Source organism: Aulonocara sp. 'chitande type north' Nkhata Bay, linkage group LG18 (assembly GCF_057382095.1).
Source record: "Aulonocara sp. 'chitande type north' Nkhata Bay isolate Kocher_YH1m ecotype deep benthic linkage group LG18, A_spYH_male_GT1.1, whole genome shotgun sequence".
In the NCBI taxonomy this organism is placed as follows: domain Eukaryota; kingdom Metazoa; phylum Chordata; class Actinopteri; order Cichliformes; family Cichlidae; genus Aulonocara; species Aulonocara sp. 'chitande type north' Nkhata Bay.
Window position 1 is genome coordinate 24,555,596 of NC_141361.1, and position 20,765 is coordinate 24,576,360.

General features: G+C 41.2%; 2 protein-coding genes across 3 annotated transcripts; both read right to left on the reverse strand.

The window, feature by feature from the left end:
- Positions 1-196: 196 nt before the first annotated feature.
- Positions 197-12,638, reverse strand: LOC147308633 (regulator of nonsense transcripts 1-like). The gene is made up of 24 exons (XM_086273520.1): positions 12,225-12,638; positions 11,487-11,623; positions 11,095-11,184; positions 10,340-10,507; positions 10,069-10,249; positions 9,332-9,493; positions 8,941-9,025; positions 8,652-8,750; positions 7,739-7,847; positions 7,459-7,618; positions 7,227-7,345; positions 6,878-7,042; positions 6,270-6,384; positions 5,900-6,043; positions 5,582-5,795; positions 5,153-5,270; positions 4,729-4,885; positions 4,375-4,517; positions 4,112-4,286; positions 3,826-3,907; positions 3,573-3,734; positions 3,216-3,472; positions 2,947-3,066; positions 197-2,595 (listed from the first exon to the last, which is right to left on the reverse strand). Exons 1-23 carry the CDS (start codon positions 12,393-12,395, stop codon positions 2,950-2,952), a joined length of 3,330 nt encoding a protein of 1,109 aa, XP_086129646.1. The 5' UTR covers positions 12,396-12,638; the 3' UTR covers positions 197-2,595; positions 2,947-2,949.
- Positions 12,639-16,869: 4,231 nt separating this feature from the next.
- On the reverse strand, positions 16,870-20,432 carry LOC147308634 (pyroglutamyl-peptidase 1-like). Of its 2 annotated transcripts, none has more exons than XM_086272912.1 (5): positions 20,305-20,432; positions 19,780-19,832; positions 19,270-19,404; positions 18,001-18,233; positions 16,870-17,541 (listed from the first exon to the last, which is right to left on the reverse strand). In XM_086272912.1, exons 1-5 carry the CDS (start codon positions 20,333-20,335, stop codon positions 17,331-17,333), a joined length of 663 nt encoding a protein of 220 aa, XP_086129038.1. In that variant the 5' UTR covers positions 20,336-20,432; the 3' UTR covers positions 16,870-17,330. The 2 variants fall into 2 exon arrangements, with proteins under 2 accessions (XP_086129038.1, XP_086129039.1); XM_086272913.1 differs by having other exon boundaries at positions 19,270-19,386; positions 20,305-20,428.
- Between the last annotated feature and the right edge of the window lie 333 nt (positions 20,433-20,765).

A 20,765-nucleotide genomic window follows, 5' to 3' on the forward strand; every position in this document is an offset into this window, starting at 1 on the left:
TTTAAGGTCTGCCTTGACCTAAAAAAGAAAAAAAAGTGAAGAGTCGTGCAACAGCCCATTTAGGACCTATTGGTGTAATGAGATTTTGCAATATGAGAATCCTCCTGTTGTTTTGCCCTCTTAAGCAGATTAAAGAGAACTCCACATGCTAGTAATTCATCTCACAGGAGAAATAAAAGACTCAAATCAAGCTGAATGAGCAAAAAGAAGCAAACTTTAATTTTCCAAGATTATTAACACAAGATTTTCTTTTTGTGAGTACACTTTTTAAGCACCAACATCAGTTAGTGGGAAGAAAACAAAAACAAAAAACAGTGCAGCAAACATAAAAACATTGTTCACTTCAGCTTTAAACAGCAATAAGCCAAACAAGGTCACAGCAAAAGTACAGAGGAAGAACTCAAAAGTTAGCCTCAGTTCATAAGACATGCAAAAACCACGTGTAGGCTTGAGATGTTTTGTATGTTGGTGATTTTTATGTAAAAGGTAAAGCAGAGCAGTTTTCAAAGTTGAAGATGTGGAGTCTAAGAATAATTTAGAGCAAATCTACAGATATATAAATGGGGTCAGACTATTAATTTGATGTCCTACACAGCATAAAGACACACCTACTTAACTTGACTATTGTAGCATTAAAGAAAAACCAATAATTCACGCTTCGCAGGTTTCATTCCTGTGGATGCCTTTTCTCTTTGGCAGCCTGAGCACTCTTCACCACACGCTCTGCCCTCTTAGCATCTACAACAGGATGTTAAAATTATTAAGACGCTTTGGCTCAGAGTGGACAATCCAAAGCCATTACCGCTCAGAAAATGACAAAGTTCTTCAGTATAGTGGATTCAACAACATAAAAAGGAAAGCTTTTAGCATCACATGGATAACATGAGGCGGTGAAAGATACTGATGTAAGCTTCACTAGTGCGAAACGAGAACTTACAACACCGAGTACTGAAACAGAGATACAAAGTTCATCATAGACCAAACTAACTGCTCTGTCGTCAACATGATTGTACTACTGCTTTAACAGTTTCACACTCTTCTATAGGTTAAAGACTAACAAAAAGCAAAGAAAATCAAGAGGAATGGGGGGTGTGGGTGGGTGCTTATCTACATAAATGTTAAACTTGGGTTACATGTGTTCGTAATTTGAAGGTAACTTCACCTAAGATGTGTAACCTCTAAATGTGTCATCGGTCGACTTCTCAAATGCATCATCAAAACATCTGTGTCCAACGTGGTGAAACCAAGTTGTCCGTTGTACAGTTGAGCCTTACGTGTTTTCACCCTCCTTTTCAGTGAGCATTCATGTCAAGTACTCCACCACGTGTACCATTTACACCTCTGTCTCACCGTCTGCATGTTTTATGACGTCTGACTTCAGGGCAAGGCTCTTTGGGAAGTTCTGCCCTCTTGATTCGGCTTATCAGGCGCTTTCAGCTATATGTGCTTGGCGACTGCTATCTGCTAGCTTTAGCAGCTTTGGGGGAGGGGTCAGCAGAAAAGAATGACTGCTTTATTCAGTTACAAGCTGGTTACAGTGCCTTCACTCGTCCTTTTGCACTATTAAAAAGACACAAAGAAGAACAACAAAACAAAACAAAAACAAAAAACAAAATTATCTCACGATCCGCAGGTCTTTGGAGCTCAGATTTGGAGACAAAAATGTTTTTCTTTTTTACGTTTACACATTTAAGAGCTTCTTCCACCACTTTGTTCTTTGCAGACCACCTAGGGAAAGACCCGCCTTGAAAGATGGCCAACTACACTAGCTTGCGTCACTGAAAACCCTCAATGAAAACAGCCTTTATTTAGAAAACTTTCCAACTCAAAGCTGAGAAAGCAAAGCAAATGACCCATAACTGGTTAGTCCTCAAATTTCTTTTAAACCTCTGAGGCACAGCACCACAAGCATTTCTGAGTTCTGTTGAGATGCCAAACGTTTCTCCCGGTTGCTTAAAAATGTGATCAAATGCAGAACCTCGATTCAAGCTTTGAGTTTAAAAAAGTTGCCATGTCAACTGCTTCAAGAGCTGCGTCTCCATTTATTTTTCTCTCTCACTCCAAGTCACAGTGGACGTCCTGTTGTTAGCTTGGAGGACTTGTGTGAGACACCTCTTCTCCTTCTTTCTCAGCTTTTGGAGCAAGAATCCCAACCACACCGCCTGGAGATCCGAGGGTTCGGGGGCACGCGAGGGACAAGATGACGCAGTCGGTCCCTTTCCCCTCTCCAGAATGCCTCAGATCTTTTCGCCCTCCTCGACCTGTTGAAGGTCTCACCTCTCCCAACTGCGCCGCTCCGAGGACAACAGCTTTCTCCTTTGCTATGTCTTCGCGTGTGAGCAGCAGTGCCTTCTCTCCTCTACCAGTCTCCCACTCTTTCCGTCTTGCTCTCGTCCTGTCCAGCTCTACTCCCATTTTTACTCTCACTCTTGTGATTGGTTGGTTTCTCACGGTCTCTCTCCTGTTACTTTCACACAGTGGTGCTTCGGTTGTAGCAGTGGAAAACGGGTATCCATGTTTGTTCTTTTTTGTTATTACCCAGATTAAAATACCAATGAACTAAGCTTCACACAGGCCTAGCTCCTTTCCTGCAACCTGCAAGACAAACACACTTGTTTCAGAGAACATTCATTTAGCTTTTCAGTGCACTGCAACATACACATTGTATCAGACTCTGAAATTAATCCAAGTCTCTTAAATGTTAAATAAAAAGTTGGAGAAACCCGTTAGTAAGTTCAGCTTAACATAAAGATAAAAACGGCTTGCCTGATGTGCAAGGGCAACAAAACCCACACAACAGCACATCGAGCTCTGGCACGTGTGTTCAAAGTTAAAGTTAGTTCTAACCTATGTGTTAAAAGCTCATGATAGCATAATTTAATCAAAAAAGTTGAACTACTCCTTTCATTTTAGTGAGTCATCTTAGCCCACAGTGGAATATCTTACAGTCTAGTACTGGGACAGTCCAGTCACACCACCATGGTAGGCCCGCTCCCCCTGGTACGTGGAATCCTGGGACAAAGCCACATCAATCTGAGACTTGAACTCATCTCCAAGGTAACTGTCCTATAACAGGACAAACAAAAAGAGATCAGTCAACAGTTATTCCTTCATTTCCTTCCATGCAGTAGAGAAATCTTGGACATGTTTTTAAGAGAAAATCTGGGCAAATGCTGGACTAGGTCAGAAACAGTTTTTCAGATAAACAAACCAACCTGGGAGAGTTCAGGCTGGGAGAGCCCAGGCTGGCTCATCTGTGACGGCTGGCTCATGTTAATGTAGCCCTGCGTCAGAGGGCCCTGGGAGAACGGCTGGGAGCCCTGGTCCTGGCTAGTCTGGCTTGTAGTCATTTGACCTCCATGCTGTCCGCGGTCTGTTCCACCGCTGTGGTTTCCACGGTTTCTTTGACGGCCACCTCGAGTTCCCCCACCTCCTCCGCTGCCCGATTTGCCCTTTAGACCGCCGCCGCGACCTGTTCGTAGATCAAGTCGGGTAACAAAATTCCATTAAACAATTCCTAGCTGCCTTAAGGGGAAACTGGAGGTAGCATGACAAATTTATGACTTTCTCACCTGCTGTAGGTCCATTCACCTGTCCCAAGTATCCTGGTGGAGGAATCGGAGGCATCACAAGGTTGAAGGGGATCGGGATGTTCATGGAGGACATGGGATTGGCACCTGTGCCAATCATACCGATCTGGTCATGTGTCTGGAAATACATGTTGGACGAACGCCCTGCAGTAGTACGCATGTTAAATGCACTTAGTTAATTATACTTTTTCAGTTGGGGGAAAAAGGTGTGTATGGGGTAAGAAAGACATCTCACCGTTGCTGCTACGATCATAAACAGATCCAGGAATGAGGGCCTCCCTCGCATCATACATAGCTGTGCTCATGAATCGGCCACCCTAAAAAAGAAAACAGTAAGAAAGCTCATCTTTGCGTCTTTGCAGTGATGTATTATACTGGTTTATTTTTAGTCCTCAGTACAAAAGCAACAAATATTCATAATGTAAAAAACAACAAACAAACAAAAAAACTTTACTTTAGCATCAAAAGCACTGTGTGTGTAACTAGCACACACACACACACACACACACACATAAACTCACAGGGTTGATGGTGTTCACCAGCTTGCGGGGCTTGCTGAATTGCATGAGGCTCTCCCTCAGGTTGTTGAGTGGGCCTTCAACCAGGACCTTCTGCTCCTTGTAGTAATTGAGCAGGTGGTTCCACAGAGGCTGCTTGGACAGGGCTTTGGGGTTTCCCACAATGATCACGCCATATCTGTGACAGAGCAAAAGACAGTAACAAATTAGGGCACGTTGTCCTCACAGTGATGGTTTCAAAAAGCTGGTGAGGTTTCTTGCATTACCTGGCCCTGGTGAGTGCCACGTTAAGACGTCTGGGATCATTGAGGAAGCCGATGCCCTGGTGCTCGTTGGCCCTCACGCAGGAGAGGATGATGAAGTCTTTCTCTCTCCCTTGGAAAGCATCAACACTGGCTATTTCCACCTCCTGCACAAAGTATGAAGACATTCTTGGGTGAGGCGTTTTATATTTTATTCCAACACTAAACACAAGTGCCTGAAATTCTTTGGTCCTGTGTCCTGCGTAGGTGCTACAACAAGTGTTTGGCCTCTCCTTTAAGGATGCTGGTATTTCATTAGTTTAGACTGAATCAATTTAACATTCATTTGAATTTTGAATGAAACATTTCTCAGTCTACCTGGTAGAGTTTGGTGTGGAGGGAGCCACTGAACTGCATGTACTGGACCAGATAGGACCTCTGACCCTCATAGGGAGTGATGATACCAATCTGATCAGGTTTTGCTCCAGCCTTCAGCAACCTCGTTGTTATTTTCTCCACATTGGCTGCCTCAGTCCTGCATGAACAAGTAGAGTGAGTAGAATGATTTTTCTTTTGAATATAGAAAATCTGAAGTAACACAGGAATCTATTAACCTTGACTATAAACAGATGAGACATCACTTCAAGCATACAGTGTTTCTGAACACCTAAGTCATCTACTTTATATCAGGATTGTTCGAAGTGATTCAGAAAATTTATGTCTGTCAAATATTGGCTATTTTCAGGCATCATTTAGGCACTAAAAGGCAGACACAGGCAACAGAGTCCAAGAAAGTTGGCACCTGTTCAAATAAGATGTTCCAGAGCTAGCAATTTCCTCTTGGCCTTGGGTGACATAGAAGAACATCGGCTTGTCTGGTTGGGGCCACTGGAAGTCGAAGCCTTTTTTCACACGGTCCGCTGCAGAAAGAACAAACAGATTATGGTGTGCAGTCTGGTACACTTAATAATCACATTAATAAGCTGGATATGATTAGCGACAGGCTGTGTTACATCTATGAGTCAGCTGCCAGATGACTACATTTTAGAAGAGCATAAAAAACAAATGCAAATGTTTTACAGCCTAGAGTGGGTTTTAAAGAAATATCCAACACATAAAGTGTCACATAAAGCAGCATATACAGACGGTAAAGATCTTTATTTATTTACTTTTAAGTGTCTGTACTGGTAAGAAATGAGGAAATGTGAGGTTGTATGTCTTTCCATCTCACCAGCAGTGACTCCGTTCTGCAGAGAACCCTCATAAAAGATGTTGGAAGGGAAGGCACTGAGGGCCGGGTGCATGCGGTACTGGACCTGCAGACGGATTGGTCGGATCCCCAAAACTACAAGACGCTCGAACAGAGACTGGGACAGACCTGCTTTAGCTGCCTTCTTACACATCACCACAGGTCCCAGCTGGCAGTGATCACCCACAAGAATCAACTACGAAGAAAATAAACACGTCGTTACAAATTGCAGCAGTTTAAGCTGATCACCAATACTGCAGATTACTGATCAAGTGTTATTTTCACTTATGGAGCTCCTACCTGCTTGGCTCCAAGGACTACAGGCACCATGCACTCTGGCTCGGTGGCCTGGGTGCTCTCATCGATCAGGATAGATCTGAACTGCATCTTGGCCAGACGAGGATCTCCTGCCCCAACGCATGTACAGCAGATCACGTCAGCATTCTGGCAAAGAGAAAAGAGAGAAAGTTGAGTTTCATTATGATGAAGTATCACTTGTTTTTTTTCCTTAATAAACCATCACAACAATAAATAATATTTTAGTAAAAAGTTAATGGAAAGTCTCATCATACAAACTATGACAAAAAAAATATGGATGAATACACATTACTGTGCCTAGCACTGTCATAAACAGGACATATTTAGAGTTCAGCAAGTCCAAATGACACACCATAAGCAACTCTCTCTCAGCAGTGCGCCTCAGAGCTCTGTAGCGCTTCTCATCTGAGGAGGACAGCTCTCCAGTCTCATCCTTCAGCTGTTGGAGTTTCTGAAGCTCTGGCATACTGCAGGCATGAACACATTTATCAGAGTGTGAGATCAGTGATGTGTTTGTGTGCAAAGATTGTGTGCTGCTCTGACACAAACTGTTATAATACAACATCATAATCTTAGTTGTGGTTCCCCTAAACAGTTTTGATTGATTGATTGAATCTTTATTTTGAACATGTTGAAAAAGTATAAAAAAAATAGAATTAAAAGAGACAAATGAACAAAGCAAACAAAAGGAAAACGAGGAACCACAACTCCAAATAACGTCCATGTTCAAAAAGGAGCAGGAAGAAGCATAAGCTTATTTAATCCCACCCCTTTTCCACTATCTAGTATCAATAGACTACAGAAATACCTCCTTGCAGTTTTAGACTGCCTGTGTAAAACTAAAGCATGTATGGTAGTTTTATTGAATCAATACAGACCAACAGCTAGTCCAACTCTTTAAAAAGAAGACAAAACAGGCTAATCACAAATGCACAAAAAAGATAGACAGATATGTGTTACCTGTCCATATTACGGGTCTGGTTGTGCAGAGCCAGGAATGACACTGGTGAGTCTATGGCCTCTCTGCTCTTGGCACAGAGTCTCACCACCTTGAGCCCTGTTTGGTGAATCTTCTCAGTGAGCTGATCAACTGCAATATTACTGGGAGCACAAACCAGCACAGGCCTGGGAAGACAATTTTAAACCGTATTAATGGTCTTTTTTTCTAATTATTTATTTCAGCCAGGACTAAGGTCATAAAGACTTCAAGGAATATTGTAAAAAAAATAACATTAAGTTAAATGTAGAGTAAATAAAGAATAAAACAGAAAGGTGGCATTACAAAAAAGACTAGAGTCAAGTTTCGTACCCATTTCCTTGTCTGGCCAGGTGGTACACAATGGTGGCAGAGGTGACCGTCTTTCCTGTGCCAGGTGGGCCCTGGATCAGACTGAGGGGGCGCTGCAGCACTGTTTTCACAGCGTACACCTGCATCACAAAACAAAAAAATCCATGTGATCTCTGACAGGACAAAGTCCAAGAGGCCAGGTAGCAAGCAAAACTCATTTCAGTCATGTAACACGCCTTCTTCTCCAACTCACCTGGGAGTGGTTAAGGTCAGGGAGGCCTTGAGCAGTGAAGCGTTTGGGCAGCTGGCACTTGATGACCACATCCTCTACCTCATGTCCCAGCAGTTTGTGGTAGATGTAACCAGACACTGAAGTCTCATCCACAGCAAATGTCTTCAGAGCACTCTGCATCCTGAAAAGAAAAACATTTTTTTTAACAAAACACTGTTATTGTAACTGATACAGAACTTTAGGTTTCAGGTCTTTATTGCACTAATCACATCAAATACAAGAGTGCACAGATTTGAAATACCTATCAAAGGAAGTGGACTTCCACACAAAGTCCACCTGAAAGATGTGAGGGATCTCCACTGGAGCCCCGGCACTGCTCCTTAACTCGATGGCTATTTCATCACCATAATCTGAGACAGAAGGTCAAGGAAACAGCTAACGCTTCAATATGTACTGGAGTAACAAAAACATTTCATTTCTGGCACTGTATGTCTTACCCAGATTATTCCCCAACTGGACTCACAGATATTCCTAATGATACATTTTAGATAACTTCCTATTTTAAAAGTGCATCCATCCCAAACTCCAAAATTCCAATAATTTATGAGCGGTCTCTCACAAGTACTGAGGGACAATCACAGTCTTCTTCTGCATGTAAAATTGTAAGCAGCAGCTACTCTGTCCTTTAATGAAATGCAAACCCAGCTGCACAACAGTGCATGCAGAATGTTTTGGGTTTGGAAGAAGTGAATAAAAAGGTCTGCATGAAAGTTTTACATAACTTTTGCCTTTCTGCAATTCATTTTTGAATGCAAGTCATGCAAACACTGCTTTGCATTTCTGGTTAAAACACCTAAAGTGATTCAGTCTCTACTTCGTGTTAGTTTCATTAACACTAAATGTTCAAACTGTGGAGGAGAGTCACTAAAAATGCAATGATCCACAGCCTTGGATTGTACTTGTGGTGTAGTGTAAATTAGAAATTATCCTGTATAAACAAGATCTAAATATAGAAATTGTTTCCAAAATACACTGGAGCATGAAGGAAGACAAGTTTGTTTATATGGTTGTAGTTTCACACAGCCGCCACTAGGTGTTCCTAAAGATCCATACATCACCTTACCTGTAGTTTTAAATGTGTATAAACAGATTATATGGTTAAACTGCAGTGTGTAGCTTGGGGATGGTATGCCTATTCAAAGTCATAAGGATACTGTCAGGGACTTTGATGACATGTCCAATGCCTTTCCAAGGAGGGGCCAGGTCTCCTTTGTATCTCAGGCAAATTTCATCTCCCTGCATCAGCCGCATATCTAAACAACGGGTGATGAGACAAAATATTTTTTTAAATGCACATTAAGAAAAAAAGAAAAAATCAAAATGAGTGCAAAGGATTATAAAATCATACAACCGAATAAGTTTAAAGAGTGCACACACAAATCACAAAGCAACATAGTATGAAGTGATGGCTGTAAACTTCACAGTGAAACTACTGCTACATACCTGAGTCTGTCTTGGGAAGGGTGAAATAAGCAATCCTCTTCTTATTCAGGCCCAAGTCCCATCTTACTGTGATGTTGTCTTGTGTCTGTTGAGAAATAAATTAATAACAAAATTATAATTAATATATAAATTTATAAATTATATTATAAAAATAATAAATGTAAACAACAGAAACAGCAATGACGCCCATTTTTCAAAATTATCATACACAATAAAAACTATGAGTACGTTTTGGTTACAAAATCCTCAAGAAGTAAATGCAGAAAATCCCTGGCTATAGATCTAAGCTTTTAAGTCATACAGTAAAAAAAAGAATTCACTTACAAACAAAACAAATAGCTAAAGTACTGTGACAAGAAATCATACAAACTGTAATCAAGTTGTTTGTTACCTGTGACTCTTTGAGTTTCTTATCATAGTCAGCTTCCAGCTTCACAAGAGGACCAAAAATGTTTTGGTACTGGTAGGCATCCTCATAGCGAAGCAGGACATGTTGGGGCTCCTCATCTACTCCAGGCTTTTCCAGGTCCTCCAAGGTTGCTGTGGGATTTTCCTACCAAGGAATAATTTTTAAAAAAAAAAAAGAAAAAAAAAAGAAAGAAAGAGAAAAAACAAACCCACCCACCCACATGTCAGATCGTGCATGATAAGATTAAAAATGTGGATAGAAAAGCAAAAAAATATTTAGAGATGGGCAGGTTCCTTTGTGGTGAAAAATAGTAGATTCAAACTAAGAAACATTCCGATAATTTGGTATGTAAGCACAGTGGAATCCATAAATCTTATGATAGATCATTACTATTTTACTGCTTCAGTTTTAGGTTCCTGCATTAGGTCTGCTGGCTCACTACCTTAATGTTAGTCTATTTGAACACATGAATAGAACCAAAGGCAGTATTTAGTACAGTTATATATTTGCAAATATAACAAGTCAAAAACATCTGGAGGAAAAAGATTAATGTTCTAGCACGCACATGAAACAGACAGTGCAGACATTTCCGTTACATTATTTGCATAACAGACAGCTGTATAAATTCATCTGGTTAACTGTAACTATATAGATAAGTCTGATCCGCACTCAAATTCGTGCTGTGGAATATTTACATAGTGAAGGTGGTGTGACAGTACCTTCCACAGCTCCTCCAGCTTGTTGATCTGCTGAGCAGTGATCTGGCGTGCCCGGAGCTGCTCCTGTTCTGAGGGAATTTTGACCAACCAGGAAAGAAAGCAGCGGTCCTGGATTAAAGGCTGCCACTGCGAGCTGTCCCAGTTGATGTCTTTCAGGCTACTCTGGCTAGCACATGGCTGCCTGTGTTAAAATCAAAACAAAAAAGTCAAACATAATTTGTTTAAATGACCCCTATGGGTGAACAGTCAGCTACTCAGGTTTTGCCCTTACCTGCACAGTAACACCACAACTGAGTCAGCCTTGGCAGGAATGAAGCCAAGCAAGAAGACGTTGCGACAGCCACAGTTGTAGCACTCCAAAACCGTTTCCCCCAGGGGGCCATCTTTATGCAGGGTCACCTCCTTGGACTTTGCCCTCACCAGGTGGTTAACAATGTGGCTACAAGTGAGTAGAATAGCAATTAAGGCACTAGCTGGAAAAAAAAGCAAGACTGTGCATTCAGTACACTAATAATTCTTACTTTCCAAGTCTCAGCTCAACATGTTCTAACCATGCAATTGTCGTCTCAAAACCCCACTGTGCAGTGACAGAATTATGAAACCTGATTTGTCTATAATGTCAAAGCAAATACACTGTGTGTGTTTACTAGAAGAGCTGAATGAATAGGGAATGCTTTGTATGACAGAGGTGATCCACAATAGTCTGGTTTTAACTGTAACAGTTCAGGAAATAATACAGTACTAGGTTAAACAGTTCTTTACTTTGGATTTCAAAATTAAACATTAGCCTAAGTGGCCTTTCACAGTCAAACAATCTTCTTTGACTTCTGCCTTAAGTCAACAATGAAACTATAGTCATCCATTTTTAATAGCTGTTTCACAACAAAACAGAAACTCATTATTACAGTCACTGTACTCGTCTAACTAAAGGATAGCGCACCTGTAAAATGATCCCCTCAAGTGTTATTTAGTTAAGACCTAACATAGGATGGAGCAAAAAGAGGCTGGTAAGTGAGTGCATCTTACCTGCCAGAAGTGTTTCCACGGCCGTTGCAAAACCACTTCTTGCTGGTGTTGCAGTAGACCACACAGGCTGGATCGTGAATCCCACAATAACTGAAGGAGAGTCAAAATTGAACAAGAAATGCAAAGCATTTTTATATAAAAGACCACACAGAAAAAAGAGCCAGAAAACAGGGAAATTGCACTTCCCCAACTTATACTCTTACAAGACCTCTGGTGTGGCAAACCCACATATTAAAACCAAAAATCAACTGGCAGTAGCCTTTTACAGCTGTGTAAAGCAACAATGCATGCACAATAAATCCAAACTGCAAACAGAGACCATAAAACAACAAAATAAAATGACACAAGCAATGGATGACAGGCAATTCAGAAACATTAGTCTGGTCCTTTACCTGCAAGCATGCACAGGAAGGTCCTTGGTATAGTAAGTGTCCTCCTCATCCTCCTCAAAGTTCAACTCTGCCAGTAATTGGCTGGCCTTCACAACAGGGTCGTCTCCATTCTGTAACACACCATCAGGGCCATTGACCTGAGGAGACAAAACGAATTTAAGAGTCATGAAACGAAACTTATTGTCGACATTATGCATTATATGCCACAGGATCACACATCGTCAACTGATACTGGAAAAGATGGGCGCCAAACTGGGCAGTCAACCAGACCGATGAAGTCTTATGTAATGTAATTTTTCCACAGCAGCAGTCATACTGTCCCATCATTAAACGGACTGTTGACAGTATTAGAATAATTGCCTCTACTGACCAGTGATTGTTATTTTTCAGTGACAATGTATTCAGTGCATATAACTACAAGTAAGAGAAATAAATAACTGCCGGTACATATATGTATGGGCATTTTTGCTGGTTTACAACGCAGAAAATTCAGTCTTAGTTCATATAGCAATAAAGTCAAGTGGCTTTACATGCTAGTTATATCGGCATGCTAGCTATGTTAGCCGTGAGCTAAGCTGGCTAGTTGCCGTGCTAGCCATTAGCGGAATAAAAGCATGGTAACGGAGGCAAGGCGTCAGATGCTAACGATGTTGTTAGCCATCGTTAGCTGATTCACGTTTTGTCAACACAGCAGGACCTTCATTCATGCACAGAAACGGCGTGAATAACCACACGAACCTGGCCGTCTAGCTGACTCTGGGTTTGGCCTTGAGTCTGGGTCTGGCTCGGCAGGGTAAAATCGGTGAAGTCGTACTCGGAGCCCTGAGTGTCCGCTCCCAGCAGCTCGGCTTCCTCGGTGTCCAGGAACGTTAGAGTCTGCGAGCTCGGCCCGTACGCCTCGACACTCATGTTTTTCACCCTTTTGTCAGCGGTATTTTGGCTGTTGCTACAATATTCCACAACTGTTGATGCTTCAGATCAAACCGAACAACGGACACAAGCTAATAATAAGAAAATGACAAACAGTGGTGGCAAGAGAGAAAGACAGGGGGAGCCTTGATCGCGGCGGCGTTCCGTTCGTCTTCTCCACCCCCGCTCCTTTCCTCTCATCCCTCAGTACCACTTGTCTCCTATAGGAAGTCACCTGTAGGAAGCGAGAGAAGGCAAGGAGACAAGAAGACAGGTGCCGATAGAATATGGACAGGTGTCAACTGATTGCTCAAATATCTATATATCTATAGATATAAATGTATAGATATATATACTCTTTGAAAAAGTTTATTATTATGCACTGTCAAACTTTATGACTCCATAAACTGTCTTACACTACATTTAACCGTTAAAATTAAATGTTCAAAATTAAAGATAAATCAAGAATGCAGGAAGCACATTTGCAGCATCACAACTTTTATTATATTTTGAATGTATCTAGCAGGAGGACCTTAAAGGGAAAAAACCCATCAGGACTGGTTTGCATAGCCAGCAGGCCCCATGAAAATGCCTTCAAAACAAAAGGTTTTGATTTTATTTATTTAAAAATGTATTTGTTTGTCCTTATTAGTTAACACAGAGAATAACAAAACAGCGTTGTTCTGTCAGAAACATCTGCATCTGTGATACCTTCATCCATCCATCCATTCTCTTCCGTTTATCCAGTTCAGGGTCACAGGGCTGCTGGAGCCTATTCCAGCTGTCATAGGGTGAGAGGCAATGTACGTCCTGGCAGTCTATTGCAGGGCTAACACAGAGAGACAGAGAACTGTTCACACTCATGGGGGAAAATGCCATACAAAACCATGTACAAAACAATACATTTACACAATAAAATACAGTGGACACTTTACTAATGATTATTACAAAAACATGCAAAGACACGATTCAATCTTTTGTAGGCTTGGTTTGTTTTAAGTAGTACTATGATCATACTAAAGTTTCTTTCCAAAAAAGTTGGGATGCTGTGTAAAATGTAAAAACAGCGAAGCATTTGTGTTTAAGACCCACTGATAATGCAGCAGGATAGTGCATTTTGCCCAGATTTTCACTGCAGAAACTCAGAATGGTACTCAGTAGGTTGTATAACCCTCACGTCTTTGTATGCATGCCTGACAAATCCCATGTTTTTAGAGAGAGGATCTCCTTCCAGATCTGAACCAGGGCATCACTGCATTCTGGTAGCGTTGGATGAACTGAAACATAATGTCCCAGAGATGTTCTATTGGATTTATGTCAGATCAGTCAGTGGTATCAATTCCTTTATCTTCCAGGAACTGCCTGCATACTCTCACTACATGAGGCGGGGTTATTGTTGAGCACCCAGGACCCACCACTAAACTGGTTGTACTGAACGATGATACGGGCAGCAAAATGTTCTCCACAGCTTCTCCATACTTTTCCACGTCTGTCACATGTGCTCAAGGTGAGCCTACTCTCAAATGCTTTAATATCTAAAAAACAAATCACACTTGTTGATAGGGAACAAGTGTGATATGGAAGACGAGCAAGTGGTGGCTGCAGAGAGGGGCCGACAGCTGTCAGAACAGCTGGGTAAGTCATTTGGTCAGAATGAAAACTGGACACTGTGTGTGGTATTGTATCACTCTGGGTGTGCATCTCCCATTTCCAGGAATATTTAAGTTTATTCCGATGGCCAAGTTTTGATTAGACTGTTTGTTTGTGAGGCTGTCGTTATGGGAGCAAACATAATGCTTAATATCTGTTTAATGTCCTCTTCAGCTTTGCTGCACTGCATCGTTTCATTTGTGTGTGAAACTGATGTTTGCAAGAGGTTAAAGCTGCAGCAGCTCTTACAGAGAAATGTTATCGTTTTAATGTGTGTTTGGGCTTGTGGCCTTCATCACGGCCATCATAAAATATTGCATTGTTTTAAACAGGATGAGAGGTTGTAACAGTACTGGTGTAGTACAGTGCTGTGCAAAAGTCTTGAGCCATTCCTCATTGCTTTATGTTCTGCTTTGAATGAACCAGAGTTTCTTGTAATGTTTAAAGTGCTCTAGGGTAACGGTTCTCCAGTTTTTTGAAGGTCTTTGAAAGTTTTCCTTTGGACATTGGCTGCTTTTTCACTCATTTTCAGTTGCATCTTTGTACCTGACCATTTTCACAGGACATTTTTTTCTGTTTTAAGCTACACTAATCTATTAACCATTCAAACAAAAGAATGATTCTAATCTAAGGATGGACCAGTGTTATGTCTGTACATAACAGGCAACTTGGTAAAGAACCAGTTTTAAATTGTGTCTTTAGACTTTGTCAATAGCAGCCTGTTGCAAAAACACATAATTTGTTCCCATTCCTGTAGTTTAATCTATAAAAATGTCAACAGCATAGTTTGACGGGCATAACATCCTCTTGCATCAAGGAGATTCCCAGAGAGCCATAAGCTAAAAACTTGGCACAGTTTCTGCCTGGGGTGCAGTGTTTCCTTAAAAAAAACAAACTGGGAAAACTGAGCTTGTGGAGTAAAAAGAAGAGGTGGCCTAAAACAGTAGCTACAGCAAATAAACATTATCTGAAAGTCACGTCCTTAAGAAACAGGAAGAAACAGGATTTTTTTTTTATTTCGTTGTACCTGTGACAGTTCTGAAGTGATTCAGTGAGGAACTTACACAGGATCTGGGAGGTGTATCTGACCTTTTAGTTGATCCATCTGCTGTTCACTGAAGCCTCATCAGAAATGGTCTCAGTTGTCAAACGGCCATTCTTTAAAAAAAAAGAAAAAAGGAAGCAGGCAAAATAGGTATAATGTTTGCCGTTTTACATCAGGAAGAATGATTCTTGAATAGTTTGAACCATTTCATTTAACCAAATAACAGTTTGTAGTTCCTCCACCAGGTGGGCATTTTTCAAGCAACAATAAAAACTTGTCATTTGCAACATCAGATCTATTTTTTTTACTACATTAAGTTAACCTCCTAAGACCCGAACTCTTCCACGGCATGCATTTTTAATTTCTCTTTGATATTTGGGCATATTGGGGCCCAATGAATGTAAAAACAAAGAATTACCAGATTTTTTTTTACCTTATTTTTGTTTTTATGAAAAATAAGAGCCACATATGAGGATATTTGTTTAAAAGTTTGATAGAACAGTAGCAGTATAATGTCCTCGTAAGTGGATATCAGGCCCTTGTAGAGCAAAATTGAGTATTTTGGTCTAAATAACCCAAAATGTGATGTCCACATATGTGGACGCCAGGTCCTTGGAGGTTAAAATATAGGGTTTTAATACACACTGTTGTACTTTATCAGTTACTAATTGCTATGAGGTCCAACCAGATTATAGCATTTATGAGGTTCACATAAATCCTTGCACTTTCTTCTGCTATGGTATTTTAACGATTTTCCATCAGGGAAGTCAAACTCATTTTACATTGGGGCCCACATGCAGCCCACTTTGGTCCTAATAGTGCCAACTGTGAAAACTGTAAATAAGTTTAACCATACATTTAATCCCAGTGTTATCTCAATATAAGGAAAAGGAGTGCAATTTTAACAGTGCCTCAGTTTTACAACATGATAAAGAAATGCAGCTCTGTTTAACAAAATAAATTAGTCAGCATGACTCTTTGGGCTTTAATTGTAAGAAATGTGTGAAATTACAAAAATTATGGTTGCTTATTGCCCACACTGTCCTGTAAATATAAAGCAGAAAAGTTTTAATCAAAAAAAAAAGTCCCATTTGATTTTTTATTATGGACACATTGTAAAAGAACTTTCTGCTGTAGATGGTGAGGGGGAAAGAAAAAGGAAATCCTGTCATTTAATTATTACTTTTGTGTGACATGAACAGTTGTAAGGGATGTCTTCTTCAGTAGGACAAGCTGCAAAATGCCCAGCAGACTGTATTGGAGCCTTCTGCCAGGCTGATTCTGGCCCTCGCGCCTCATGTTTGACACCGATTTTACATCAGTAACAAGTGTTGGGGGGGGGGGGGGGGGGGGGAGTGCATTAGAACTATAGGAGCAGGTTGTTTGTAATCATGAGCTTTCTCCACCTTCCCCCAATCCATCAGGTCAGAACAGGTTCAGCAGGTCTGTTTAATCACGCCCAGCATTACCGTAACTCAGCTGAGCATCACAGGAATCCGAGAGTACGTCAGTTATGAAAGAATTCAGTGTGACAGGACGTGTGACAAAGTAGTTAATTGTTTCACCGAGTACACTTCACTGTCTCGAGATAAACTGCAGGCCTAAAACTTTTTGCATTTTCAAGAGGCTGTACAGAGACTGATGAACAGCTGTTCAGGAACGGCCTAAAGGGAAATGGTGAATTTAATGACTGACATCAAGATCTGTCTAAAAGTTTGCAAGTTAGAAGTTCATAAATAATCTGACCAAAGATTTCAGATCAACAAGGACAAGACCAAGTCTGTATGAAGCTTTTTTTAATTATACACAGTGTTCCATTCATTTTCCTTTGCAATCCTACCATACACACACAGGACAGACAAATTAAGTTAATCACATTACTGATTGCATTTGCAATATATTCCCTGAGATGAACACATTTTTCCAGGTTCACATTTTGAAAGTCATCACATTTCTGTGGGTGAAGTGCAAAGCGACACGGGGGAATGACAATTTCCAGACACCAACCTAATTGGGAGTGTTAGAGGCATAATATTTCTAAGACACCACACCCAGGTGAGGCACAGATGTGACAAACAAATGTGAATATCAAGCCCTCATTTTCTGCAGCTCCAGGTCGACAGTTGGCCCTGGATGTCACAGGTTTGGGAGCCGCACAGCTTCCCTCAGATGAAAACATTACACCTGGCCAGTTGTGCGTACCCTCATATTGTAAGTCAGTCAAAAGTGGTCAAGTTTTGTTAAGGATTATCACTGCTGTGCTTAGTGCCTTTTTGCGCCTCCTCACTGTGACTCCCCTCCAGCAGTTTCAGCATTTCCTGTATGACAGCCTGGAGGGCCCTACCCAGATCCTTGCCGCTGTAGGGTTTTGCTAGAGGAGGGACATGGACAAAAGCAGCACGGCCCTTTCCCAGGTGCAGAGATGTGTAGTAAGTGTAGTCACACAGGTACCTGCAAGGGGCCAAAGTAGGTGGATATTAGAAAAACTTGCACTCTGTAGCAAAAGTCAGGAGGAGGAACTGATGGGAGATGCACTCAAAGTCTGTGTGCCAACTCTGCAGTAATGGATGTATCCCCGACTGCAGTTTGTAGCACCAGCTTTAAGCATTTAAATAGAATAATGTGCACATATGCCTTCATTTTGTGATGAGATAAAACACACACTTATCGGCCCTTGTTATCAGCTATGGATTCTGTCTGTTGGGCCCGACTGCAGCATTCAGAACAGACGTGTAAACAAAAGCTGTGCAAACACACCGTATGTTTGCTGACTGTATGGTACCGTTTACTTTGAAAGATATCTTATTGTGTTCCTTTGCTACAAAAGGCAGCCACCCATATACGGTGGCTGAACACACCCCGAGTGTGCAGGCGAGTTATTTATGAAACATTTTCAAAAACATCACTAACCTTCCGGCATCCTCAGAAGTGGACACAGTGATGCCAATGCCAGCGTCATTGACCCTTTTACAGATTGTATCCATGTCTAGGATTGATTTTATGCAATCCGGGCCGTTCTCCATGCAGCACTGGGAGGCCGGGCAGAAGCTGCAGTTGTCTGGACGCGTGTAGCCCTTATTATGACCGCACCGTTCAAGAGTGACTGTGGTGGCTAATCCAGAAACACCGACATGCACCACCAGCTGTTCACAGGAAATCAAACAGGAGACACTGGTTCATTTGGGCATTTACTGTATACTGTGCAAAAGTCTTTTGCTTCCAGCAAGCAAACTTCTCATATTTTAAAGTGCTCTGGAGAACTATTACTCAAGACTTTCTTTGAATATTGACTGCTTTTTCACTTATGAGTCCAACCCTGACCATTTCCTGATTAACTAACTCAGACAACTTGACAAAGCACCACATTTTAAATTTTAACTTTTGGCACTTTGTTTACTAGAGGCCTGTCACAAGAATTATTTTGATTTCTGTATATGCGCTAATGATGACAGCTGACAGGCGTAAAAAGCACTGTTGCACCAACAAGGCGATTCCCACTAGTTCTCCAAATGGTGTGCAAATTTTGAGGACAGTGGAGATGAAAGGGTCAAAGTGGCAGAGCCAAAAACAAGGACCGAAATGATTCGTATACTGTTACTGAAGCCACATCAGAAATAGTTGTCAAGTAACCAGTCTTTGAAATGTTTGGTTCAAATCATTGTCAGGGTGGAGAAGGCCAGGAGAGAGGTTCAACAGTGAGAGTCAACAGCCTGTAAAACAGTAGACACTCTGCTATGATTCGAGTCTAATTAAAATTTCAATACCACCTGGAAAGTGTATGGCCACAGTCATGGACTGGCCTCCGCAGAGCAAGGACCGCAACAGTTTTGAAACTGTGTGCGATCATCTTGATAAAGACTGGAACAAAAGGCAGCCAACATTCAAAGAAGGAAAATGCTTTGAATGTCCTTCAAGAAACCTGGAGAACTACTCCTGAAGAAATAACAAGAACACTTGCCTAGAAGAGTTCAGGCTGTGTTGAAGAATAAAGGTTGTCACGTTAAAACTTTACACTGTTTTTGCCTTACATACTGTGCTTCCACATGTTTCTGTTAAATCACTACACTCATTTCCAGTTTTCCTAACAAAATGTAAAGAAATGAGTGGCTCAAGACTTTTGCATAGCACTACATGCATACAAAACTCCATCTGTAAAATAGTGTGCATTTCTTTGAATACCTGTGGCTGATTCTCTTTCCACAGAGACGGCAGTAGGCGCTTAACAGCCTGGTATTCAACGGGCATCTCACACACATACAGATCTACTGCCTCGCCCAGTCCTAACTGCTCCAGCTCCTGTGAACACACCCAGTGCTTATGTACAAGATAATTGCAATTAGCTTTCCAGGCAATAAACAAACATGAGCACAAAGTGACAGACCCTTTAATCCACAGCTTTGTGCAATATGTATAACAAGCCCTTTGTGAATTTACTAAAGCATTTTTCCATACATGTTCATTACAAATTCACTTAATTTCTTACACTTATTCAATTCAGGGTCATGGTCAAGCTGGAGTATAGCCATTATAACCCCTGATCTGGCCTGTTAAGTGTAATTGGCCAGTGTATATGGTGTTCTTTTGTATTCATTTGTTGCATTTTATTGAGGCATCCCTTGCTTCAAAGCAGGACTTTCCCAACTTTGGAGATAAATTAAACCGTTTTCTTAATCATTAATCTCTGATTACCTGTACAGCAACCCAGCTGGAGTTCACGGTATGCTCAGCAAATGGCTCAAACCCTGCAGAAAAAAAAAATTTTAAGAAAAAAGAATCAACTAATTAACCACATCTGTGGCGAGGCAAGCAACAGAGACAGAGTGCTTATCTTTAATGGAGAGCAGGTACAGGACTGATGTTAAAAAAAGGGACCCTTCATTTAAAGTGTAAAGGTTACTTCAAGTTAAAAATTAATTGCAGTAAAAGCACGTGACACAGTGAAGAGAAACGGGGTGATTTCTTTGCCATTATCAAAGCCAGGAGACAAAAATCCTTTATCCCCGACAGCGACATTACTCTCTGCAGCGCGTTAACTTTGAAAGCAGAGCCATCATCCATTCATGATGTATTCACGACAGCTCAAGTGCAATAGTAACTGTGCAGCTCAGACATAAAGAACTCTGAGATATAACAGCTCTGCAAAAAAACAAAAAAAAAAGACTTGCAGACACACTGTGCCTATCTCCAGTCCTCTGACCAATCAAGAGCTCTCACCTGTGACAACTATTTTCTTCTTACTGGCCATTGTCCTCGGTTAATGTGACTGGAGCTGTGTTAAATGAGCACTAACAAGGATCCCAGGATTGTCTGCGCTTTGTGCTGTCTTCTTCTTATTCACAGCTGAAAGGAAACGGCACACAAGACGTGGATGGATAATACTGCCATCTATTGTTTGGGCATGCATCTCTCGCTCTCCGCAGCAGCTCATACTACACATAAACGGGGGGGGGGGGGGGGGAATTTGTGGATTATTTTTTTCTCCCTTTAATCGGGAAATAAATCAGAGACAGGAGGAAGCTGACAACAGTCATTTTTAATGCGTTTTAATGAAAGACAGTGCAATTCGAGCCACGGGAATACTGAAAATGAAAGCCAAGCATCTGTTTTGTATTTATAGATTTAAAGTTAGAGAAGTTTCAGTTGGAAGGAATAACAAACATGAACACCCTCTCTAT

Bases quoted from the DNA above. Each gene is read 5' to 3' on its own strand.
- LOC147308633 (XM_086273520.1), bottom strand. From the start codon at position 12,395: ATGAGTGTCGAGGCGTACGGGCCGAGCTCGCAGACTCTAACGTTCCTG. The intron at 5,796-5,899 runs GTAGGAGCTCCA...TTTTCTTCGTAG, and splicing joins TAGTCCTTGGAGCCAAGCAG to TTGATTCTTGTGGGTGATCA. The intron at 4,518-4,728 runs GTAGACTGAGAA...TACTTTGTGCAG, and splicing joins TCCACACCAAACTCTACCAG to GAGGTGGAAATAGCCAGTGT.
- LOC147308634 (XM_086272912.1), bottom strand. From the start codon at position 20,335: ATGGCCAGTAAGAAGAAAATAGTTGTCACAG. The intron at 18,234-19,269 runs GTATTCAAAGAA...TCCTGTGAACAG, and splicing joins GGAAAGAGAATCAGCCACAG to CTGGTGGTGCATGTCGGTGT. The intron at 17,542-18,000 runs GTTAGTGATGTT...GGCCCCTTGCAG, and splicing joins ACTTCTGAGGATGCCGGAAG to GTACCTGTGTGACTACACTT.